Raw genomic sequence first — 25323 nt, 5'->3', positions numbered from 1 at the left:
ATAACGAGAGCATTCACCTCAGAGAGTTGCTGAGAGGACCAAATGGTGAGGTAAAGCACTGAGCACAATTTCTGGCTCAGTCAGCACTTACTATGGTGGCTTTAACCAGAAGCACCGCACACAGGTGTACAGGCTGTGCAAGGGCATTGCATCTACGACACCATTCATCTCGTAGGCATGCTAGACGGCTAGTAGACAATAGTGAAGCGTTTTGTTCTATAAAAATCAACAGGTCGCCCTAGCCGGTTTGGCTCAGTGGATAGATCATCAGCCTGCGAACTGAAAGGTCCCAGGTTCGATTCCGGTAAAGGGCACATGCCCAGGTTGTGGGCTCGATCCCTAGTGGGGGGCTTGCAGGAGGCAGCCGATCAATGATTCTCTCTCATCATTGATGTTTCTCTCCCTCTCTCCCTCTTCCTTCCTCTCTGAAATCAATAAATATATATTTTTTTAAAAATCAACAGGTCATGACAATTTCAGACAATGCAAGTAAAGTGTCTTTAAGAAGGGAGCTTTAACCCTAGCCAGTTTGGCTCAGTGGACAGAGCCTCAGCCTGAGGACTGAAGGGTCCTGGGTTCAATTTCAGTCCAGGGCATGCACCTCGGTTGCAAGATTGATCCCTGGCCCTGGTCAGGGCACATGCAGGAGGCAACCAATCGACGTGTCTCTCTCACGTAGATGTTTCTCTCTGTGTCTCTCCCCGCCTCTTCCACTCTCTAAAAAGCAATGGAAAGATGTCCTCGGGTGAGGATTAACAACAGCAAAAAGGGGAGCTTCGCTCTTACTTGGCAGGGTGTCAGATGAGCCGGGATCACTAGCTCTCAGGCGGGAAGATTGAGCGGAAGTCCGGGGGTGGGGATGGCGAACACCTTCTCCCTGGGTGGACCTGCTGGTCTAACACCTGCCTCTGCCAGGTGTCTCTGGACACAGCTCTCCCCCTTGTGGCCTCGGTCTCCCGTCTGTAGGTAGGACGGAGGGCAGAGACAAGAGGACGGGAGCTGAGTGTCTGTCTCTGTGTCCGCAGCCTCTGGAATAACCACATCCCCCCAGACGTGGCCCAGCATCTACAGAGCCAGGAGCCCCGGCTGAACTTTGCTTTCTTCCCCAATGAGCTGCAGGCCCCTCCGGGGACTTGATGGCCATCTCACACCCTTTGAATCCAGCCAAGTGATGCCAACTTGCACCCGCCTGGATAGAGGCTCAGAAGGAGCCTCAGCGGGCGCCGCTGTCCCCTGCCCCAGGAGGGAGGGACACACGTGTCCTGCTACAGTCTTCAGGGAGGACTTTGTGAGAACCAGGAGCCTAGTGTGGCCAAGGGACTACCTTGCATCACATGTGACATGCGTGACCAGTAGGGACATGTGGCATACTGAGGATGTCATGATGTGATACGTGACACAGAAGGTCACATGTGGCAGAGTTCCATGTGACATTACATGGAACTTGCAGTGTGGCCTGTGGCTCAGTGTCAGGGGTCCTAGCACCACACATGATAGGACACATGATTGGTGGTTCATATAAAACACATGACGAGCGTCCATGTCACAGGACACGTGGCTGGCCCGATGCCCTCAGGCTGGCCCACGATCTAATTTATTACTTTATAAAAACCAAGTGTGTATTTACAGATTGCACTTCCAGAGCAGCTAAGCCAGAGCCTGTCTTCCACTCGGGACTGGAGCGAGGAGAGGGTCTGAGCACTGACCGGCCTCTGAACCAAGACAGGGACTCAGCCACGAGTCTTCAGGATGAGCCCCCTCCTGCCTCAAGTCTCAGTTTCCCCTTCAGTGAACTGGTGACCCCTTCCCCTTAAATGCTGACCTACACGGACTATGGGCCCAGGTCCAGGGGGAGCCAGCTTGACCTGTGGATGGATGGGGCCCAGTCTGTCCTGTGTAAGGGACAAAGCCAGGTCTAAGATAATGAGGCAAAGGCCATGGGGTCCAGCCACTACCTCAGCGAGACCCAGTGAGCTCCTAGGGGCTGCATATGTTACACAGTGTTCTCATTACTCCCAAGGGGGCGCCAGGATGGCCCTGCTACCCTCTAAGCCACGTGTGACCAATAAATGTGATGGCTTCCCAGCCTCTAGTCTGAGTCGGATGTGTCCCACCACCTCCCCGAAGTCAGAAGTGGTTCAGCCCCTGCCCCGGGGCCTGGAGAGCAGAGTAGACCACAGAGACGAGCACTGGCTCAGGAGTCAGGGGTCAAGTCTGTGCTCTGTCTGCATATGGTCATTTGATCGTGGGCAAGTCACCTCCTCTCTCCAGACCTCACCTGCCCCCTGAGGGTGTTAAAGAAGCTCAATGTTTGACTTGCCTTCTATTTAAACTCTTTTCTGAATTCATTGTCAATATTTAAAGTCGGGAACTTTTATATCAAAATGCAGACCTTCAACTTGTCTTAGGGGCTAGTCCAGCATTCTCACTCAGGAGAGAGCGAGAGAGGAAAATTGGTTGCCTCCTGCACATGCTCCGACGGGGGTGGGGGTGGGGTGATAGTGAGGTGGTGATGGAGATCTAACCTGCAACTCAGGTATGTGCCCTTGACCCAGAGTTGAACCCATGACCTTCTGGTGCGCAGGGCGGTGCTCTAACCACTGAGCTCTCCAGCCGGGGCTGACTGTGCCCTTTAGATGTGGCACATATCCCTCCGTTTTCTGCAGTCCCACCCACTCCCCAATGATCCTCCCTCCCGTTTGCTGTTTGCCTGGTTCTTGCCAGAGTCTGGAAACTTCTGGCTTAGAGGGTCTCCACAGGCAGGTGGTACATTAGAAACATGGCTTTGAAAGTCAGACGGGCCTAGAACGGACTATGGTGTGACCCGAAGTCAGGGGCTATTTCTGTACAGAAGATAGTAATAGTCCCTGACCCCTGGGACTTTCGGAGCGGTCAGGGAAGCAAGGTATGCAGTCCCTAGTATGAAGAGGTAACTTACATGCTAGTTACATTGCCCTTTTAGGGTTCAATATCATGTGAGGAAGAGATGCTTGAAATGATAGGAGAACAGCACCTCCTCCTGGTCACCTGTGGGTCTCAGAGGAACTTTCCTCAAAAGCGGCAACGCATTGTGAAAAGCTGGCAGGGAAAGTGCAGTTACTGCTGAGCACCACTAGAGGGCAGGCTGGCCCAGATTTCTGAGATCACTTCTTTCCCATTAGACCCAGAAGGGAGTTAGGTGATGCCAGGGGCTGCCCCCAGCCTGGTAGTGGCTCGCCTGGAAGGCTCAGCCCTGATCTTTGCCAACCTCCACATTGCCCTTGACCCCCTGCTGAGTGTGAGGAGAAAGTCCTCTGGCCGAGTGCCAAACACCCACACCCTGGCACCAAGTGAGGCCACCAGCCTAGTCATGGGAAAGGGGGTGGGCAGATCGAAGATCCAAGAACTTTACCTGGAAACTTTAAGCCCAAAATTCCATCTCCCCTTTCCGGGAAATGATGCCAAGGTGACCTTGGGCCCTCAGGGTGCACCTTCATGCCAAGGGAGTTGTGCTGCCTCCAGTGCTTGCCCAAGACTGGAGGATGAGTCCCTCAAAGCCTGCCAATGGCCTGCCCAGCCGGCATGGCTCAGTGGTTGATCATGGACTTCGAACCAGGAGGTCACGGTTTGATTCCCAGTCAGGGCACATCCCGGATTACGGGCTCCATCCCCAGTGTGGGGCGTGCAGGAGGCAACCGATCAGTGATTCTCTCTCATCATTGATGTTTCTCTCTGCCCCTCCCTTCTTCTCTGAAATCAATAAAAAAATATATTTTTAGTTTTTTTATCTTTATTGTTGAAAGTATTACATAGGTCCTCCTCCCCCCACCCCATTAACCTCTTCCAGCCCACTCCCATTTCCCCCACCCAGGCAATAAAAATATATATTTTTAAAAAGCCTGCCGATGCCTTGACAGGGAAGCCGCGGCTGAGGAAGGAACAGCACGACCAGGAGCGCCAGGCCGGTGCAATGCACAGGCAGCAGCCGGAGCTCAGGGGCATTCTATCCACTTGCTGCTTACGCGTTTTACCTTTCCCTCCTCCTTCCTTCCCTTCCATCTCTGCCCGGGTTCTCAGCTCCAAGACGCTTTCAGCAGCTGCCCTGAGAAGTCCCAGTGTTGTCAGCTCTGCAGCTCTGGCCGCGCCGCCTCGGGTCGGCGTGCTCGCCCCTTGTTCATTTTATTAAGAACCTGTCTTTCCTGCCGCCTGCCTGCTTGGAGGTCTGGACTCTTTTTTGTTGTTGTTGTTGTTTAAAATATATTTTTATTGATTTCAGAGAGGAAGGGAGAGGGAGAGGGAGATAGAAACATCAATGATGAGAGGGAATCCTTGATCGGCTGCCTCCTGCAGGCCCCCTGCTGGGGATCGAGCCCGCAACCCTGTCACGTGCCCTGACTGGGAATCGAACAGTGACCTCCTGGTTCATACCTTTGCGACTTTTTTTTCCCCCTACTCGCCCCCCGTCTCCCCCACCCCCCACAGTTTTACTGAGATATAATCAACATACACACTATAAGTTTAAGGGGACAGCATGATTATGTTGTGGGCGGCTGGAAGGGCACCAGGTGTCTAACCAGTGGGTCAGACTAAACCTGGGTTCAGCAATCTCGGTACTTGGGTTCTGGCTAGGAGAGAATTCAAAGTCTAGACCCAAACTGTAAGAGAACATGTATTGGGTAAGTTACAGAGGTAGAAGAAGTAATTCCTGGAAGAAATGGGCTTAGCAAACAGGTTCCAGAGGTAAAGGAAGGGCCTTGGAGCTTGGGAGTGGGGAAGCTAATGCTAACATGCCTGGGAATGGGGGGGGAGGGAAAGGAGGGGGAGGGAAGGGTGTGCTCCCTGGAGGGAGAACACACTGGCTCCTCCCTCCTAAGGGTTTTCAGGGCGGAGATTTTAGGGGAGGTCCCAGCGAAGGCCTCAATAGAATATTCGGTAGCTTGCCAGGTGAGTCCATTCAGGGTTGTGGTCTCCACTGACTGACTGGCCGGCAGGCACCAGGGCAGCTGGTCCTGAGGTCACCCATGGCTGGTTTGGTTGCTTATCTGGGCCCGGAGCTGAAAACCAACTGAGGCCTAGATGTTACCTCCAGGGAGGAACGGTCAGGGGGTCCCAACTGCATGACCAGCGATAGGCAAGGGGGGGAAAGGTCACCCTGGGGGCGAGGTTCCCCCCTACCTTTGTCCTTTGCTTTCTGCCCTGGTGACCTTCTGTTCCCCCCATCGTCCTTGCTCTGCTCATGTCAGTCTAACTGCCTATAGCATCCCCACCTCAAGGATCTTGGCTCTGAAATCTTCCCGAGAAAAGGGGCATCGGGGTCTTCTGTAGCTGCTTCCTGCTGAAAGGGGGCGACATTTTACTTCAGAGCCAAGAGATCCTTGCTCTGTGTCGGAGGGACAATGAGGCCTGGGCATGGAAGGAGTTGGCGACGGCGACTAGAGGTGGTATTCCCTGAGTATGAGTAGGCTTGTAACCTGGCAGAGACAAGCTGTGTTACAAATCTTAGTGTTATTGGGGAGTCAATTTACATTTTTGGGAGGAGATCCTCCTGTCCGCGGATGGATTGGCGGCACCAGGGCGGGGGTCATTATTCAATGCAGCTGGTTTGGCTGCTTATCTGGGACTGGAGCTAAAATACAACTGAGGCCTAGGAGTTACCTCTGGGGCTTTCTTTCCATCGCGGTGACCTTCTGTACCCGGCCCATCGTCCTGGCTCTGCTCACGTGTGTCTAACTGCCTGGAGCAATTGGACATACATGTATTGTGAAATGATTCTCACAGTACGTTTAGTCAACATGTTGTAGGCAGCGGGGAGGCCTCAGTACAATATTCAGCCGTTTTCCAGGTGAATCCTTTCAGGGTTGTGGTCTCCACTGACGGATGGGCCGGCAGGCACCAGGGCAGCTGGTCCTGCGTCAGCCATGGCTGGTTTGGTTGCTTATCTGGGCCCGGAGCTGAAATACAGCTGCAGCCCAAATGTTATCTCCAGGGAGGAACGGTCAGGGGGTCCCAAGCACATGATCAGCGATATGCTAGGGGAGGAAAGGTCACCTTAGGGTCAAGGTCCCGTCTTACATTTGCCCTTAGCTTTCTGCCCTGGGGACCTTCTGTACCTGTCCTTGCTCTGCTTATATCTGTCTAACTGCCTACAACAGACATCCATCATCATCCATCCAGGTGTCCTCAAACTATGGCCCGCGGGCCACATGCGGCCCGCCAAGGACATGTATCCGGCCCGCCGGGTGCCGCTGCCTGTCCTGCTTAGCAGCCGACGCGTCCCGGGCCCGCAGTGCGCATAGGAATTTGTTCATAGTTTTTTTTTTAAACTATAGTCCGGCCCTCCAACGGTCTGAGGGACAGTGAACTGGCCCCCTGTTTAAAAAGTTTGAGGACACCTGATAGACACACAAAAAAAGGAAAAATGGTTTTTTCCTTGACACGAAAAGTCTTAGGATCTACTCTCTTAACTTTGCAACTTTGGGGCTCTTACTCCCACAGGTGCAGCCCCAGCTTCCTCATCTGTACAGTGAGATGAGCAAAATGGGACAAGGCACAAGGACCCACTTTCTACAGCTCAAAGCCGACCTTCCGGTTCCCCCTGCACTCCCTTGGGGAGGGTCTGACTCCTGCCGCCTGCCTCGCCTGGTTATGGTTGTGCAGGGCTTCGCCATCTGTGGTTTCCTCTAGTCTCGACCCTCCGCCACAATTTCAGCAACAGCCTCCCCGTTTCACAGATGAGTCCAGCGAGGAGCCAGACCCGCCCGAGGTCACACAGCCAGTATTCAGTGGAGCTCGGACTCCAAGCCTGGAGCGAGAAGGAAAGGAGGATGTCGGGGTGGTCCAGGCTGGGGATCTAACTGGTTTATGGGTCTGTGTTACCCTCAGAGAGCAGGGTGCTGGGCAAGGTGGGAGGGCTGTGCACCCTTCCTGGCCCTGCTTCTGCTCCCAGCCCCACCCCTGAATGGCGAAGGCCAGGCCTCAGGGTGGAGGCCCCAGCCACAGCTGGACACATCCGGAGCTTCCTGGAAAAGACCTCGCAGTGGCTGGTTTGGTAAAGATCTTCCTGGGGCTGGGCTGAGCTGAGGAAGTTTCCAGGCCAGCCCGTCGTCCTTGCATCCCCGCCCCCACCCATGTGTCTCCCAGCCCTTGGAGCTGGAGTCCTTCCTTCCTCACGTGGGCCCTTGGCAGCCACGCCTTGTTCCTTATCCCACACGAGCCCTAGCCCGGCCTGGCTGCCCAGAAGCCAACCTCTGCCCAGAGGGGAAAGTCACAGCAGAGGCGCCTTCATAAGAGAATCAAGACCCAGCGGGGTCCCCAGGTTGAGTCACTCCTGGGCTGGACCCCCAGTCCACTCCCCTACCCCCGCCCCCAACACAGATCTCCAGGGCCAGGTTGGGGCTGACGGAGGTGTCTGGTGTCTGGGGCTGACAGGGTCGGTGTTCCAGCCGACAATTCCAGCTGTGGTCCCAGCGGATAGCGGCCCCCATGGCCAGATGTGTGAGAAAACCTAGAGAACTCCAGCCCCTGTCATCTTCTGGCGTCAACCGTGCGAGAAAACCTGAGCAAGAACTGCCCTCGCAGAGCCCAGGCGGCCTCCAGAGCCGCAGAGATCCTAAGGTTCGGGGTGACGTGTGATAAATACCGAGTCGCCCTCCATCCTTCCCCCTCGCCCACACCCGCAGCACACTGAAGCGTATGTACAGGCAGCCCTGTTATCCTGGCCTATTTGTCCAGACAGCCTGGAACGTGGACATAAATACCCAGATGGCAGGTGCTTCACACACACACACACACACACACACACACACACACATGCCGGAGATAGGCCTATTTAGGGAAACTCAGGCCGCTCCTTCCGCAGAGAGGTCTCCACCAGCGTCAGGAGAGACTGCCTCCAACCTTTGCCAGTGGCGGCCTTGTGCCGGGTGTGAAGCGAGGACAGTGTAAATCAACTCACCTGGGCGCTTGGACTTAGGCGACTGCCCCCTGGGGCTCTCCTGATCCCTGACATTTGTCTACACAGCTTTATTGAGATGTAATTCACAGGCTGTAGCATGCACCCCTTGAAAGTATCCACGTCAATGGTTTTGAGAATACCTACATTTTTGTGCAACCGCCACTCTTATCGAATCTTAGAACATTTTCAATCATCCCCAAAGAAACCTCATACCAACAGCCATCACCCCCCACTCTCCCCGCCAGCCCCAGGCAACCGCTCTTCGGCTTTCCGACTCTGTGGACTGGTCTAGTGTGGGCATTTCAGATGTGGAATCACGCATCTGTGGTCTATTGTGACTGGCTTCTTTCACTCAGCATGTCCCTTAGAGTCCAGCCATACGGCATGGACATCAGACCTCTCTATGGCTGAATCACAGTCCGTGGGATGGCTGGACCGCCGATGTTTATCCCTTCCTCGGTTGGTGGACATTTGCATTGTGTCCACGTTTTGGCTATTCTGAATCATGCTGCAGAGAGCATTCACGGACACGTTTTTGTGTGGCCACATGTCTTCGTTTCCCTCGGGTAGATGCCCAAAGTGGAATTGCTGTAACCTCTGGCCTTCATACTCTGTCCCCTTGGCCAGGATGGTCTCACCCCTGGGCAGGCCCAACTACCTCATCCCCGGCTCTCCTAGAGGGAGCCTCACGGACCCCATAGCTGAGCGGCTCTTCGGTGCCACCCACCTCCAACCTTCGCACTTTTCACCTGGTCATAGGATCGCCTGGGTCATAGGTCTTGCCCCTGGGGTGGGAGGGATTGGGGGGGAGGTGAGCAACTTGAGGGGAGGAACTCTGCTTGGGTGCACCATCGTCCATCTCCCTGACTGGCCCTCCTGCTTTGCAGCAAGGGGAGGAGAGGGGTTCAATCAGGTAGGGCTTCCTGGAGGAAGTGGGGCTGGCGCTGGGTCTCTAGGTTGGTTGGCTCCGTTACTGGGCTGAGGGCTTTGAGGCCTCTGGGTGGAAGAGAGATGAGGAGAGCTTGGAGAAAGGGAGGGTAGATGGGGAGCAGGCCGGCAGAGAGCAAAGCCCAGAGCCCCAGGGCTTCTTAGTGGCCACCCCTCTAAGGTACGGAAGTGCCAGGGACTCCCATGTGAAGGGAGGTTCCAGGTTAACCCTCACCTGCCTGAACTGCAAACCCACAACCCCAGCGCCGCAAATGAACTCTCACAGTCTCGGGGCCACCGGCTTTGGACCTGGCCTTGAGGTCTGGGGTCAGCTTCTTCCCCCAGGATCTGGTGCAATGAGGCTCGGTCGTCTGAGACAATGAACGGGGGTGGGCACATCAGCACCGCCGAGTGGGGGGCTGCATGAACGCCCCGCATTCTTAAATGGACGCCTCGTTTCTGAAAAGAAGGCCTTCGCAAAAGGGGTTTTCAGCGCCAGGGTCTCAAGGACCCGCCTCCCTGCCCTCTCCTGACTGACGAGCTCTGGGCACCGTTCACACTGTGTCTGTCTTCTTTGTCAGAGGAATGTGTGCCATCTTCCCGGTCTCTGGAGGCAAGAAATTGCCGAGCTCTTTTACTATCGAAAATAAAAGAAAACACTGCGGTCCCGGTCTGCCCAATAGGGCCCGGAAGCCAGCCCTGTGCTGTCCCCCCCGAGGGCGCGGCGCGGAGCCCTTCAGCCCTCGGGGTCGAGGCCACAGGCGGCGCCCTGGGGACCCCGCAGGCTGGGGCTGAGGCCACCCCTCGGTCCCCGCGTCGGCGACCTGAGCGCACGGCGTTCCAAACTCGGAGGCGCCCGCGGCTCCGCGAGGCCGGCCTGGGCGGGGCAGAGCAGCGGCGTTCGGGTCCGCGGATTCCCAGCCTGGCGCAATCGGACCCCGGATTCCCAGCCTGGCGCAATCGGACCCCGGATTCCGGCCTCGAACATTCGGGTCCCCGCGGCGCTGAGAGCCCCGAGGGCTAGGGCGGGCGGGGAGCCGCGGGCAACGGGCGGGACAGTGTCCCCGCCACGCCCGTTGGGAGCGCTCACCCTCCAGGAAGCGCCCGCCTCGCCTCCTCACTTCCCTCCCCACACCCGCCCCTCGGCCGGGGGCGGAGCCCGAGCCACGGCTGTCGCCCGCCCGGCCGGGGGGAAGGACCGGACCCTGAGCGGCTGGAGCGCACGGAGCTGGCCACGGCCGCGCGGGCAGCGCCCTGAGCCGTCCCGCGCCCGCGGGTCCGGCCGAGCAGCGGAGCGCCCGGGGATGCCCCGGCGTCCGGGAGCGCGGGCAGCAACGGCCGCGCAGTGAGGGCGGCGGCGCCCCCGGGACCCGCGGTGAGTGGGGCCGGGAGGGCCGGGGCGGGCGGGGCGCCCTGGCGCGAGAGCTCAAGTTCGGCCTTGGGGCTCGGCTACGGGCGGGTTGGGAGGACGCTGGGTTCCGCCTCGGGGGGCCTGCGGTGCCCCAAGCCCCGCCACCCGCTCGCACCCAGACTCCGGCTCTTGGGTGACTCAGCTCCGACCCGGCCACTCGGGGGCGCTCCGGCTTCACCCGCACCGCCGAGGGCAGGGGGCGGCCTGGAGGGCGGGGCGCAGGCGGGGGCCGGAGGTGGGCTGCGCCCTCGGGGGTCTGAGCCCAGCTGTCTTAGGGACCCTCCTAACCTTCCCGAGGAGCCTGGGTGCGTCCAGCAGGTGGAGTCCCTGTCGCCGTCTCCGCTGCCGAAGACTGAGGTCGGGCTGGCTCTTGACTGGCGCGGGCCCCTCTTCTCACCCCCGTACCCCGCCCCCATCACCCCCACCCATCCCCACCCCAGGGAACTGCCGGAGAGCCAGCTCCCAGCCCCAGAAGGGGGAGCGGAGAGGGAGTGGAGCTGACAGCTTCCTAGAAGTCTGAGTGTGTTTGCAAACTAGTTTTTTTTTTCCCCAAAGCTGTCTGGCACCTGTGTGTTGGGGTGTGTGTGGGGCGGGGGGGGGGGGGGGGGGGGGCATGAAGAGATACAGAGAAATGCTTTCTTCCTTCCTGTTACCCCCTCCCATGGCCGCGCTGCCTCTGTGAACACAGAGGAGGCTTACCTCGTCCCTTCTCTTCCCATCCCATCCTCCAGCCTCCACCTCCCCACCCCATTCCACAGCCCCCCTTTGGGGAAGGGTCTCCTTCAAAGGAGGTTGTGATTTGCCCAGGGTCACAGGTGGGCCCTGGAACCCAGGGCTCTGGTAGACATTTGGGGGTTCCTCTTGCTGCCTGTGACCCCCAGCCCTGTTATGTATTGGGGGTAGAGACAAGGGCAGGCCTCTGAGTGGCCTTTTGATTTATCTATACTTAGTCTTTTTAAAAATATGTTTTTATTGATTTCATAGAGGAAGGGACAGGGAGAGAGAAACATCAGTAATGAGAGAGAATCATTGATCCAGCTGCCTCCTGCTCCTGCAGGCCCTCCGCTGGGTATCGAGCCGGCAACCCGGGCATGTGCCCTGACCGGGAATCGAACCGTGACCTCCTGGCTCAGAGGTTGAGGCTCAACCGCTGAGCCGCCACGGCTGGGCATGAAATTACTTAGTTTTTGCTTGCCTAGGGTTGTGGGCTGTCACGGGTGGAGAGGGGCTTTTTCCGGTTCTTGGGGCACACCAACTTCAGTAATTGGGGGAAGGAGCCCCTCTGTAACGTTCCAGGCTGCAGCCTGTGTGGCCAGCCCAGGTGGGGAGCTTTGGGAGACCTGGGTCTGAACACCCACCCAGCAGTGCTGCCCCCCACGCAGACCCTCCTCCCCCCCCGAGTCCCGGTTCTCATCTGTGAAATGGGCTCAGGCCTGCGGCGGGAGGCTGGCAGCCAGCAGAACGCAGAGGCTTTATTGCAGTTCCTCTGGCACAGGGCCCGGTGACCCCGTGAGCCTGGCACCCCCCAGGTGGGCAGGCGACCTACTGGCCAGAGGGGGAGGGGTCACCCAGGCAAGTTTCTTCATGCAAAGAACCTGGGGCTAAGAATGTGGACACAGGGTCCTTCTCAGCTGCTGCCACTTCCTGTCTGTGTGCCTTGGGCTGGAGGGCGGCGGAGTATGACAGTCAGTTTACAGGGCTGCTGAGAGCCGGAACCAGGGGCGTGCAGGGGGGGGCAGGTGTCCTGCAAAGTGGGTGTGGTTCATGAAGTAGGTGTCTCTGGTGGGGTTTCAAGGGAACTCGGGGTCAGAGCCCAGCTGGTGTGGCTCAATGGTTGAGCGTCCACCCAGGAACCAAGAGGTGGCCAGTTTGATTCCCGGTCAGAGTACATGCCCGGGTTGCGGGTGTGCAGGAAGCAGCCAATCAATGATGTTCCCGTCTCATCGGTGTTTCCATCTCTCCTCCCTGTCCCTTCCTCTCTCTCTAAAAATCAACTTAAAATACTTAAAACAAAACAAAACTCAGGGTCATAAGAAGAGGGTCCGGGGAGAGTGTCATATTCTATGCCCATAAAGTAGTGAGAACAATACTCTATACCTCTGTGGCACTTACATATTCCTTTAGCGGTAGGTGTGAGGGTTAATTTCGATGGCACGGGGCTCATAGGCCAGGGCTGCGACTGGTCCACCATGAGCAAGCGCTCAGTAACCCTTAGCCGTCGGTGTCATATTCATGGGAATGTTCGTTTTTTTAGGATTCCTTCTGGGGTTTTCTCCGCTCCTCCTTCTCCCACCTCCTCCCTGGAGTGAGGCACTTCAGGATCCGGATGTTGGACTTTGGGCTGTTCCAGGGGCAGAGGCAGAGTGGGAAGGTGCCACCAGGCCCCGGAGATGCCCACGGGGCGGGGGGGTGTGGTCGTTCAGGCGGGAGCTCCCATTTCCCCTCCTGGGGCGGCCTCTGGGGCTCTAAGGAGTGAGCACATGGAGAGCGTCCTCTGGGCATTCCCTCCCTCCTGCAGAGCAGGGAGCGTTGTTGTCGCCAGGTAAGGTCCCCTACTGAGAGGCCCCAGGGTCCCATCTGCCTGATGCAGGTCTCCCTGGGGTCTCCTCCGTCCCTTACAGGGGCTGCCGAGTCAGGGGCAGTCTTTTCAGGGGTCCAGCCCCTCCCCTCCTGCCCAGCCCCCTGCTGGACACAGGGTGGGTTTCTTGGAAGCTGGGGAGCAGCCAGTGGAGAAGGTGGCGATCTTATCCCACCCTCACTGGTCCAGAAGGGAGAATACAGGGTCCCCAGGGGAGTCGTGGCTTCTTCCTGTCTCCGTTGTTCCTGAGGACTGAGTCAGGGTCCGAGGTGCCTCCTGGCTCTCAGCCCAGTGTCCTGTGCCCTCCCTGGCCATCAGCCTCTGCTCCCTGGTGGTGTCGAGTGTGCTGTTCCGTACCCCGGGGCGCTTCTCCCCAGGCCTGGCCACACTTCCCTCCAGGGTCCGGGATGAGACCAGCCCTCACTCACCGCCACATCAACTTGCTTCATTTTCCTCGGGATTCGCCGCGCTCTACCATCATCTGATTTGGTCATTTGGTATCAGGGTGTCAGCTCCCTGAGCGGCGAGGGCCGGGTCCGGCTGCTTCAGGGCCCTGGCCTGCTTGCTCTGAGATAGGTGCCGGGCAGATGTAAACCCAGTGACTGGATCTGCCCCCCTTGTAGCCTCCGGTCAAACGGGCTGGGAGGTCAGGGGATGGAGCAAGGCAGAATCATGAGTTTGCCCTTTTGGGTCTCTGGAGGGATGGCTGTCTCACCATGCTGAGCGCTGGGGGACCGTCAGAGGGAGTGGACTCACCAATGGAGAAGGGACAGGTGCTGGCCTGGGGGACGGAACGGTGTGTGTCTGGAAGAAGGTGGGGTCCTCCTGGCACTGACAACTGGGGGCTGGTGGCTGCTGCCCTGGGTAGGGTATCCCCTGTCGTACCCGGGGGACAGAGGTGTCCTGGGAGAATCACCCTGTGTGACAAGTCTCTTGACTTCTCTGACCTCAGTTTCTTTTCTTTTTAAAAAAATATATTTTTATTGATTTCAGAGAGGAAAGGAGAGGGGGAGAGAGATAGAAACATCAATGATGAGAGGGAATCATTGATCGGCTGCCTCCTGCACGCCCCCTGTTGGGGATCGAGCCCACAACCCGGGCATGTGCCCTGACCGGGAATCAAACCCTGACCTCCTGGTTCATAGGTTGATGCTCAACCACTAGGCCACACCGGCCGGACTGGCCTGAGTTTCTTGCACTAGAAGATGGGGCTCTTGAGGCAGGAGCGTTCCCCACTGGTTCCTTCCCGGGGCTCTGCAGCAGCTGTGAAAGGGCTTGGGAGTGGAAGAGGGCAGTGCACAGGTGCTCCGATGCCTCCCCCACCTGAGGCTGTGGGTCCCGCCCTCCGGGAGGGCTTCCCGCATGGTGCGGTCATTGGTCGTCACTCATCAAATAATTGAGCAGCTTCTCTGGGCCAGGACTGTGCTGAGGGTGCAACCACGGAGCTCCGCGTGGAGTGTGGAGACAGGGCAGACAAGCCGATGCCAGAGAGGCAGGAGGCAAGCTTCAGCTGGGGGAAATGCCTTAAGGAAAACAAAGGGGAGTGATGGAAGTCACTCTGATGGGCAGGGGTGCCTGAGGGCCAGGGGGGGGCCTCTTGAGAGGGAGACAGTGATATGGAAGCTGGGGTGTTCAGCTGTGGCATTGGTCTCTCCTTCGTGGCTGTATCTCAGCCCACCTGGTGCCCAGCAGCAGATACGAGTGAATGAATGAATGCGTGAACAAGGGAGGGAGGGAGGGCGAGGAAACAGCACGTGCAAAGGCCCTGAGATGGGAACATGCTCAGTATATCCCAGGACCCCCTTCTCCCCACAGCCCAGCTCTGCCTCTTTCGGGGGCTCTGGGGCATGGGGCCTGCCCGCTTGCCCTGGCCTTGCCGACACAGGATCGTGTACTCGGCTCCCAGCAGATGATGCTGTCCAGCCCCCCCTCCTGCTGGGCCCCAACAGCCTTTCTGAGTCACACTCCGTGGCCCCTGGGAGGGGAGCAGTGTGCGAGGTAAGAGCGCCACGCTGCCTGGTGTCAGACTCTGGTTTGCCTGGGACTAGGTGAGTGACGCTGGCCAGTGCATTCGTTCCCTGGAGCTGCCGTAACAAAGCACCACCACCTGGATGGTCTAGCACCGTGGTCGGCAAACTGCGGCTCGCGAGCCACATGCGGCTCTTTGGCCCCTTAAGTGTGGCTCTTCCACAAAATACCACGGCCTGGGTGAGTCTATTTTGAAGAAGTGGCGTTTAAGTTTAAAAAATTTGGCTCTCCAAAGAAATTTCAATCGTTGTGCTGCTGATATTTGGCTCTGTTGACTAATGAGTTTGCCGACCACTGGTCTAGCACAACAGGGATGTCCTCTCTCCTGGGCTGGAGGCTAGAGGTCCAAAGTCAAGGTGCTGACAGAGCCGTGCTCCCTCGGGGCTCTAGGGGAAGGGACTTCCTCGCTCTTCTGGTAGCTGCAGGCATCCCTTACCTCGAGGCCACGTCTCTCCAGTCTCTGCCTCCTTCTCCCGGCTGCCTTCCCTCTGTGTCTCACTGTCCTTCCCTAAGGACGCCAGTCACGTGGGATTATGGACCCACCCCCCTCCAGTGTGACCTCATCTTAACCAGTTACATCTGCACCGCCCCCACTTCGAAATAGGACCACATTCTGAGGTCCCGGGGGTTAGGATTTCAACATATCCTTTGGTGTGTGTGTGGGGGGACACAATTCAGCCCCTAATGGGCAGGTGTGGCATCAGCTCTCTGTGCCTCAGTTCTCTGATCTGTAAAATGGGGCGATACTCACAGGGCCCATCTGCTGGGTTGCAGGGAGACCTGGAGCTGGAGAGCAGATGGCGATGTCCTTGGGCAGAAGGACTTGCCAAGGAGGGCCTGGGTCCCTGGGTGTGGGCCTCTTGCCTGGGGTGCAAGAGTGACCCCTGCTCACTGGCTGGATGAGACGGGGCGGGTGGGTGCTTTTCAGCGTAGCAGGGTGTGGGTGGCGGGCGTGAAAGCCAGCTCACTGCCAGGAGCCATTAACAAAAGGCAGGAGATCCCATCTGTGGGGGATGCGAGCAGAGGCTGCTGCTGGGGGAATGCAGAGGGGATTCAGGCACTGGGGGAGCCGATGACTTTCAGGCCTTATTTACCCGGAGACACTGGGCGGGAGCTGGGGCTGGGAGCCAGGGCAGCGATGCCTGTTAGAGTCCCCAGGGCTGGAAGGAGCCCAAGCCCTTGACAGGCAGGGGACCAGGCACAGAGAGGGGAAGGGGCTTGCAAAGGGACTTGGGGGAGTTCTCACAGCGCTGGGAGCCCCTGTCCCCTAGGCCTCCCCATGGGAGTTCCCTGGAGGAGGTGGGGCACCGCAGGGTAGAGCCACAGGGCTGTGCCCCAGTCCCCGGTCTGAGGCTGCCCCAGAACCCCCTTTGAATGAAGCCAGACGTTGGCCCATGGTCACTGTCACCATGCCCTCCATCCATTAGCTGGTCCACCCTCTGAGGCTGGCCAGGCCCGCCCCAAGGTCCCTGAAGTACTCTCCGAATCCCAGAGCACATCCACGCCCTTCCCCGTGGTGTTTCCTGGGAAGCTGGAGGGCAGGGCATCGCCGGCCCACTTAGTGGGTGAAGGAGCCAAGGCTGGACGGGGAGGCTGTGGCAGAAGCAGGTCTCAACCCAGCGGCCCCAGGGACCCCCCACCCCCAGAAGCAGAGCTTGGTGCTTAGAAGGGGGCTACAGAGAAGAGCCTCCCCTGGGTGTGGTCTGGTGGAAGCCGGGGGCCCTCCGGGGGCATGGGGCCATCCCTGCCACCGCCTCCTCTCGTGCGGCTGTATCTATATTTATCCCCATAATGGCCTGGCTGCCTGTCGGGAGCGCGGTGTCTTCTGAGCAGCAGCCAGTGCCTCAGCGAAGGTGGAGCAGCGATTGGAGTGGAGATGCCACCCCCCACCTTGATGAGAACACCAGCCTGTTCTCTGGGGGCTGTGCCTGCCTGGCAGGAGCCGGCAGCATTAGGTACGCAGGGAGGCCCAGGGAGGATGAGCAGCTTGGGGTGCACCCCCTCCCCCCCAGAGAACCAGGGCTGTGGGAGGTTGGGGTGATGGGACTGTGGCTGGCGTTAGTATGTGGCTGGAAGGTGGGACCAGATAAATGTTAAAACCTTTCAGCTCGCCCTAACCAGTTTAGCTCAGTGGATAGAGCGTCGGCCTGTGGACTCAAGGGCATGTACCTTGGTTGCTGGCACACACCCAGTGGGGAGTGTGCAGGAGGCAGCTGATCGATGTTTCTCTCCCATCGATGTTTCTAACTCTCTATCCCTCTCCCTTCCTCTCTGTAAAAAATCAATAAAGTATATTAAAAACAACAACAACAAGAAAACCTCAGCTCAAGAGATTCCAAGAACCCATGATTCCAATCATTCCAAGATTCTTTCCCCTTCACGCTTCCTCACTCTTTTTTTAAATATATATATATATTTTTATTGATTTTAGAGAGAAAGGGAGAGGGAGAGAGAGAGAGAAACATCAATGATGAGAGAGAATCATTGATTGGCTGCCTCTTGCATGCCCCACATTGGGGATCAAGCCCACAACCCAGGCATGTGTCCCGACCGGGAATCGAACCGGGACCTCCTGGTTCACAGGTTGACGCTCAACCACTGAACCACGGCGGCCGGGCACTCTTCCTCACTTTCAACCAATGTTTGTCTAGCTCCCATGCTCTGCCTCTGTGCCGGGAACAAGAGAGATGGAAATAAGATTCAGTCTCATCTTTAAGCTCAAGCAAGGGTGACTTTTCCTAAGCTAGTGTTCACATGATTGGGGCTCAGGAGGGACTCTATAGAGGAGTCCCTGCATTATTTTTAACGTTTTATTAAAGTGCAACATACAAAATCGAGCAGATTTCCCACAGATACAACTCAGTGACCCTTCGTAAACCCAAAACACCTGTGTTAGCAGCACCCAGCCCGGGAAACGGACACCTGCCTCCATTGTATGGTGGGCCTCATCCGACCGTTTGAAGGCCTTCAAAGCAAAGCCTGAGGTTTCGCCAAGAAAAAGGAATTCAGCGTCAATACTGCAACACAGAAACCGTGCCCAGTTTCCGGCGGCCTGGCCTGCCCTGCAGATTTCACAGTCAAGACTAGTCTATCACAGTCACCTGAATTTTCCAGCCTCCTGTCTGGCCCTATAGGTTCCAGCTTGCCAGGCCCCACAATGACGTGAGCCAATTCCTTAAAATGTATTTAGAGCCCTAGCGAGTTTGGCTCAGTGGATAGAGCATCATCAGCCTGCGGACTGAAGGGTCCCAGGTTCGATTCCAGTCAAGGGCACATGCGTGGGTTACGGGTTTGATCAGGCATGCAGGAGGCAGCCGGTCCATGATTCTCTCTCATCATGGATGTTTCTACCTCTCTGTCCCTCTCCCTTCCTCTCTGAAATCAATAAAAATATATTTAAAATATACATATATATCTACTTAGATATCCCATTGGTTCTGTTTCCTCTGGAAAACCCTGCTGCCATTTGTCTTCCTGGGTCTTCTCATCTGGGAAATGGCGTGAAGGAGGTAACTTAGATCGAGATTCATTCAAGACAGGTTAAAACCCTGCAGGTTCAGTGAAGGCAGCCACCAGGACCAGGGGGACCAATATCTGGTTACTCGGAGGGTTCTGGTTAGCAGAGCATTACCATCTAGGCCGGAGGCTGTGAGCTCAGAGGGCTGGGCTTCGTGTGCATTTAGCCCCCGGCAGGATCACCAGGGCGCTTGTTGAGGCGCAGGGAGATACGTGCCAGTCTGGGGGCTCCAACGGAGCCTGTCTGGTCGGGGCCTGAGGCTGCCCGTCTGGGAGCCACATTTGGAGCAGGGAGAGCAGGGAGAGCCTAGGGCCACCCTGGGGCTTCTGCTGTCAGTGATTAAGTCCCACTGAGCAGGACTTGTGGGCGAGGACCCCGCAGCCCTGGGGGTCCTGGAGGCCACAGCCTAGGAGTGTAGCACCCTGGAGGGCTTGTGGGTGTGGGTCTGAGCCTCTTATTCCCACTCTGCCCCTTGCCCCTTGCCCCCCATGCATCACCTTGGCATCCCTGCCAGCTGAGAAGGGGAGCCCAGAGCCACATTTCTCAACCAGTTTAAACTCCTCGCCCCCATTACATAGACCATGAACTTCACACATCTCCTGAGGTTTTGACCTGCCCCTCCTCCCCCATACATTAAGAATCACGGATAATAACACAAGTTACATAGTGTTCTGAGGGCTGTGCCTCACTTAATCCTCACAATACCCCCAAGAAAGCACTCTTACTGTTCCTGTTTTACGGAGGGGAAACTTGCTTGAGGTCATGCAGCAGGTAAGCAGAGCCTGGGCTGTCTGAGTCCAGAGTCCGTGTTCCTAACCTCTGCACGGTGCCGACAAGTTCTGTCTGCAGAGCGGGAGGCCAGTGTCGCGGAACAGAGGGAGCGAGGGGAAGGTGGCATGAGGTGGGGTCAGGTGCGGGCCTGGGGGGCGAGGAGGGAGCCACTGGAAGGTTTTCAGGCAGATCCGTGGTAGCATCTGACGTGAATATTGAAAGATTCCCTCTGGCTCTGGTGTGGCAGAGAATTGGGACTGTCATGGGCCAGTGCATGGCTGAGCATGAGATGACCGGGCCTGGCCGGGCCAAGGCAGGGGCGTGGGAGATGAGGACGATGCTGGGTGCAGCTTGGAGGTGGAATCGGCAGCAGCAGCAGCGGGATAAGGGGGTGAAGGAAAGAGAGAGGTCAAGGAGATGGGTTCTGAGGTTGCTGGCTAAAACCAGAATATTCTAGACCTGTGGTTCAGTGCTGTCCTTCTGCCTAAGTGACAAGGTGTCCTCTAAGCTGGGGCCCGTGGACCCTGTGGGGGCCAACACCTGTGTCTTGTACTGCTGCTCATTGCAGGGAGCTCTGGAATGTTCGTGGGGTGACTGAATGGGAATCCCTAAGCCCTGCCTTCTCTCTGCCTCAGTTAACCCATCTGTAAAAGAGACGACGAATTTGTTTCCCTGCCTCCCAGCCCCTTCCCTGGGGGTCCAGCCACCCCGGAAGGCCTGTGCCCATCTGGGCCAGGAGTCAGCACCATCTGTGAGCAGGCCCTGGCTCCCCGTACCCCCTCTCCAGCCTGAAACCTCAAATTACCTGTGGGGCGGGTGCTGCACCCAGGAGCGCCTCCATCTCAGCCCTCTCTTAATGACACCTTGCCCGCCTGCCCTCCTTGCTGGAGTAGGAGGGGAGGGGGCCCGGCTGGCCTGAGCTGTGGTTTCTTTTTCCATTGCGTCAGGCCTCAGGGTCCCGCCCGCCTGCCTGCCCACTGCTGGGCTGGCACAGAGGGGCCCACTCTGACCAGGCCCGCCCCAACTCTGGACATGATGTGCTCCCCGTTTGGGGGATCCAGAGGCTTCCAGCCGGAGGGTGAGTTGGGGCTGGGGGACCTGCCCCAAGCTGGGGGAGGAGCGCCCCTTCCCCGCCCACCCATCCCACCCATGGCTCACTGGCTCAGCTCACTCACTCACTCTGGGGCCTGGGAGCTGATCTAGGGCGTGGCAGTGGCTCGGGGACCCTTCCTGTGACCTGCCCTCCTGCCCCTGCCCTCAGCCAGGCCCAGCCAATGAGGGGCAGGAGGGCAGGCGAGTAGTGATGGTGACTTGGACCAGGGAGAGCGGGGGCGGGGAGAAGTGGCCCCCGAGTGTTCAAACCAGAGCACGCCTTTGCGTGTGCTCTTCGGGGACATGTGTGTATGTGCATATGTGACCATACACACGTGTGTACGTGTGCAAGGAAGTGCATGGACCTGAGTGTGTGTCCCTGGGAGCCCTCAGGATGAAAACAGCTGTCCGACTTGGCAGGAGGGGAGGCGGTGGCCCAGGTGGCATCTAGCATGCCAGGAAGGGGGCCTGTGAGGTGGAGAGGAGGTGGGGAGCTGGAATGCACCCCATCGGTGATGATGGGAGATGCAGGGGCATAGACAGGGTGACCCTAGAGAAACTGCTGACCTTGCACACTCTGCGGCCCTCTTAGCCTTTTGCTTGGCTGACTCCCCATCTGTCCCCAGCTGGGTCCTAGTGCCCCCACCCCAGCAGAAAGCCCAGTATTGGCCTGGGAGTCTGGAGACCCTGCCCCCATGCTGCCTCTGCTGTTTTCCTGCCCTGCCACCTCCGGCAGGTGACTTGTGCTCTCTCTCTCGGCCTCAGTTTCCTCATCTGTAAAATGGGTGACTGTCATGCCCCACCCCGCCTCTGGCATAAGCAGGCATTCTCTCAGCCACAAGGCAAGATGTCCCTTTTGGACATGGCTCTCCCCCACCCTCCCAGGGTCATGCTCACCCCTCCCCCACTGGGCACGGCACCCAGCTGCTCGCAGTGAAAGGGAGTGCGGCTTGCAGCCCCTCCATGGAAACTAATTTTTACACGATGAGAATAAATCCTGCCGGCAAAAATCCTGCCGGCAAATTGCACCGCTTCCCTGCCGCTCCGGGCTCATGTGATGATAATGAGGTTCTAGGGACAGACGGTAAGGGGAGGGTATGAGCACTGGCTTCGTCACTGTCCAGATCCTCTCATGCGGGGCAGGCCTGGAGGTGCTGTCTGGAGGAGGCCTGGGGCCTGCCCCACACTCACCTGCAGACGGGCCCCCAGAGAGGCTGGCACTCAGAGAGTGGCCTGTGGCCAGGGTCGGAGGGAAGGGGAGGGCCCAGCACTGCCGTGGTGGCTTCATCCACCCTGCCTGGATGCCAGCCACCTCCTCGCCAGCCTCCCTGCTGCCTCTGTTTAGCCTGACAGCCCTTTTTCCCCTCAGGGGCCAGAGGGAGCTTTTAAAAACAGAAATCAGATCATGTCACCTGTCTACTTAAAACCTTCCACGGCTTCCGTGAGACTCAGAATACAGCCCCAACTCCCTGCAGGGACTCCAGCCCCGAAACCTGGCTGCTGTTCCCACTCTCCCAGCCAGACGGAGCGTGCGGCCTGAGCCTGACAGTCTTCCCACTGCAGGACCCCAGCCCTCGCACAGTGCTTGGACCGAGTAGACGCTCAGTAAACATGCTAGTGGGAATGAATGAGCCTCAGTGTCTTCCTCTGGAAAATGGGGACATGTTAGCAGCCGCCCCACAAGACTGAAGCTGGATTAGCGACTGCAGGTCGAAGTCAGGGCCCAGAGCACACAGAAAGTCGGATTCATCGTCCCACCGGGAACACCCTCCTCTCACCTGCCTCTCTGGGGCAGTGCAGGGCCAGTTTCTTCCTCAACAGTGAGGGGGCAAGATATTAGTCAAGGAGTTGGAAGCTGGTCTTTGTAGGTAAGCGTCTGGGGCTGGACTCGTCCACATGGTGATGGGCCTGTGTTAACTAAACACGTACCAGAGGAAATAAGATCTGGTCACAGGAGTCCCCAAGACTGTGTCCTGCTGTCTCATGGGCAGATGAGGAGACTAAGGCACAGAGAGCCAGCGGGCTTGCCCATAGGGCCTGTGCCCTGTGGGACCCAGAGCTCCCCGCCACCCCTTGCGGCGGGCTTCTCCACACTTGCTCCAAATGAACACCTTGCACTTGGAGAGAAACAGAGCTGCTTAAAGTGAGCAATGCCAGTAATTAGTCTTGACAGTGGGAGGGGTACGTAAGGCCCAATGCATGGAATCTTGGGAAGCTGAGTACAATGAAAGGATAAGGACCAGCTCATGGAAGATCGGCGTGAGGTGGAGGGTTTATTTGTTCATGATTTATACACTCATGCTTTTTTTTAAAAAAAAATTCTATTTGCCCTAGCTGGTTTGGCTCAGTGGATAGAGCGTCGGCCTGTGGAGTGAAGGGTCCTGGGTTCAATTCTGGTCAAGGGCACATGCCGGGGTTGGGGGCTTGATCCCCAGTTGTAGGCATGCAGGAGGCAGTTGATCAATGATTCGCTCTCATCATTGATGTTTCTCTCTCTGAAATCAATAAAAATAAAAATTTTTAAAAATTCTATTGATCTTCAGAGAGAGAGGAAGGGAGGGAAGGAGGGGACAGAGAGAGAGGAAGGGAGGGGAGGAGGGGGCAGAGAGAGAGAGAGAGAAACATCAATGCGAGAGGAAACATTGTTGGCTGCCTCCTGCACACCCCCTACAGGGCATCGAGCCCACAACCTGGGCATGTGCCCTACCAGGAATGGAACTGGGACCTTTTGGTGCATGGGACGATGCCTAACCAACTGAGCCACACCGTCCGGGGCACACTCGTGCTTTATTATTATTATTATTATTATTATTATTATTATTCAAATATATACTGTGAGCATCCTATGCACCAGTCACATGCTTAGGCCAGGGATACAGGATGAGTAAGATAGACAATGAACAAGGTCAAGTTTGGGATAAGTTGCCAGAAGTGAGCTTCCTAGTGGCCAAAGCAATGAGGGAACCCTGAGTAATGACAAGCTCCACTTTCGCCACAAGCTCCCAGCATGTTAACGGCTCGGGAGAAGCCCAGGTGTTCCTGCTAGAATGAATGTCTGGGATGCCCATGCCAATGTGGTTTGTTGCTGATCCGGCTGGGGCAGCTTCAACCTGTGTGTTTCTCATAGGCAGAAACTGACCAGAGCAGAGAATAACTCCAAAGACACACTAACCACATTGACCAGAGTCCTTCATTTCCTGCGTTCTCCTTTCTCCAATCTTTTGCCCACATACATGCCCCTCCCACACACACCTTTCCTCATATCTCTCTACCCACATCCTCTGTCTCTCTACCCAGGTGGTGTGGTAGATGTCGGTTCTCTCTCTCTGACCCCCCACGCCTATCCCCGCAGACTGCCAGGAACTGTTGCCGCCACCGCTGCCACTTCCCATGGCCCACATACAGGGTCAGGGCGCCCCAGCCGCAGGGGCCGCCCCCATGGGCTCCCAGTACTGCGTGTGCAAGGTGGAGCTGTCTGTGAGTGGCCAGAACCTGCTGGATCGGGACGTCACCTCCAAGTCAGACCCCTTCTGCGTCCTCTTCACAGAGAACAATGGCCGGTGGAATGAGGTGAGCCCCTCCATGCGCGTCTGTGATGGGTGGGGGTGGCTAGGTGTCTGGGGAAGGGCTTCTCCTGGATCCTGGGGCCTCCTGGTCAGGCCTTGGAGGTAATCGGAGTGTGGGCTGGGGAATTCTTAGAAAATGGTTACTCTTTTTTAAAAAATATATTTTATTGATTTTTTACAGAGAGGAAGGGAGAGGGACAGAGAGTTAGAAACATCGATGAGAGAGAAACATCAATCAGCTGCCTCCTGCACGCCTCCTACTGGGGATGTGCCCACAACCAAGGTACATGCCCTTGACCGGAATCGAACCTGGGACCTTTCAGTCCGCAGGCCGATGCTCTATCCACTGAGCCAAACCGGTTAGGGCAGAAAATTGTTACTCTTAAAATTAAATTTTAACCCGGCTGGAGTGAGTGGCTCAGTGGTTGAGCATCAACCTATGAACCAGGAGGTCGGGGTTTGATTCCCGGTCAGGGCACACGCCCAGGTTTCAGGCTCCATCCCCACTAGGGGGTGTGCAGGAGGCAGCCAATCAATGATTCTCATCATTGGTGTTTCTATCTCTCCTTCTCCTTTCCTCTCTGAATATATTTTAAAAAATTAAAATTTACTTAAATATTACTTCAAGTATATTTGTATTTAAATTACTATAATTATAATTCATAGACTTATAAATATACTAGAGGCCCGGTGCACAGATTCGTGCACTGGTGGAGTCCCTCGGCCTGGCCTGCGCCCTCTCGCAATCCAGGACCCCTCAGGGGGATGTCTGATGGGTCAAAACCGGCAGTCCGACATCCCCTGAGGGATGTAGAAGTGCAAGAAGCGGCAGGCAGCTGGGGCACTGCTCCCGCTCATCCCGACCTCGTTGCGCCTGCCGCCAGCCGCTCGCTCGTAGCCAGCGGAGGGGGGAGAGGCTCAGGCTGCGGAAGCTGTGCTTGCCAGCCGTGAGCCCGGTGTCCCGCGCCCGTTGGTCAAGTGAACAGCACTCCCCCTGTGGGAGCACACTGACCGCCAGGGGGCAGCTCCTGCATTGAGCCTCTGCCCCCTGGTGGTCAGTGCGCATCATAGCGACCAGCCGGTTGTCCGGTCGACTGGTTGACCAGTTGCTTAGTCTTTTATCGTAATATTTTAATGATTATATATGTAGTTAAAACCATAGAGTTTTATAAAGCGCTCGCTTCCACTTTTAAATAACTTACCCCACTTATTCCTAAACGAACACACAGTGAGGGGCAAACAGGGATAGGAGGATCCAGGCTTTAATCTCAATGCTGGACCAAGGCCCAGTTCTGTCACTCCTTGCTGTGTGGCTTTGAGAATGTGGCTGTCCCTCTTGGAGACTGTCTCATCTGTGAAATGTGGATTTCCCCCCTGCCTATCTTGACAAGCCCAGAGCTGGGGGTGTCAATGGGGCCACAGCCACGCACTTTGGAACTGGAATACTTTGGCCTGAGAATTGGGGAGCGATGCAGGGTGAGGAAGGACATTGAGAAATCC

General features: G+C 57.0%; 2 protein-coding genes across 2 annotated transcripts in view; both read left to right on the top strand.

Moving 5' to 3' along the window:
* NLRC5 (NLR family CARD domain containing 5) overlaps positions 1 to 2084 on the top strand; it is a 52921-nt gene extending 50837 nt beyond the window's left edge. Inside the window, exon 47 of the mRNA XM_080644166.1 lies at positions 1026 to 2084. Within this exon, the coding sequence (XP_080500292.1) occupies positions 1026 to 1137 (112 nt within the window). The 3' untranslated portion in view covers positions 1138 to 2084. The remainder of the gene's footprint in view (positions 1 to 1025) is intronic.
* Positions 2085 to 10008: 7924 nt separating this feature from the next.
* The window catches only part of CPNE2 (copine 2), a 40339-nt gene continuing 25024 nt past the window's right edge, over positions 10009 to 25323 (top strand). Inside the window, exons 1-2 of the mRNA XM_080644857.1 lie at positions 10009 to 10235; positions 23610 to 23827. Coding sequence (XP_080500983.1) covers positions 23648 to 23827 — 180 coding nt within the window. The 5' untranslated portion in view covers positions 10009 to 10235; positions 23610 to 23647. The remainder of the gene's footprint in view (positions 10236 to 23609; positions 23828 to 25323) is intronic.

Source organism: Plecotus auritus (assembly GCF_963455305.1).
Source record: "Plecotus auritus genome assembly, chromosome: 10".
Classification (NCBI taxonomy): Eukaryota; Metazoa; Chordata; class Mammalia; order Chiroptera; family Vespertilionidae; genus Plecotus; species Plecotus auritus.
This window is presented reverse-complemented; position numbering and strand designations above follow the sequence as displayed.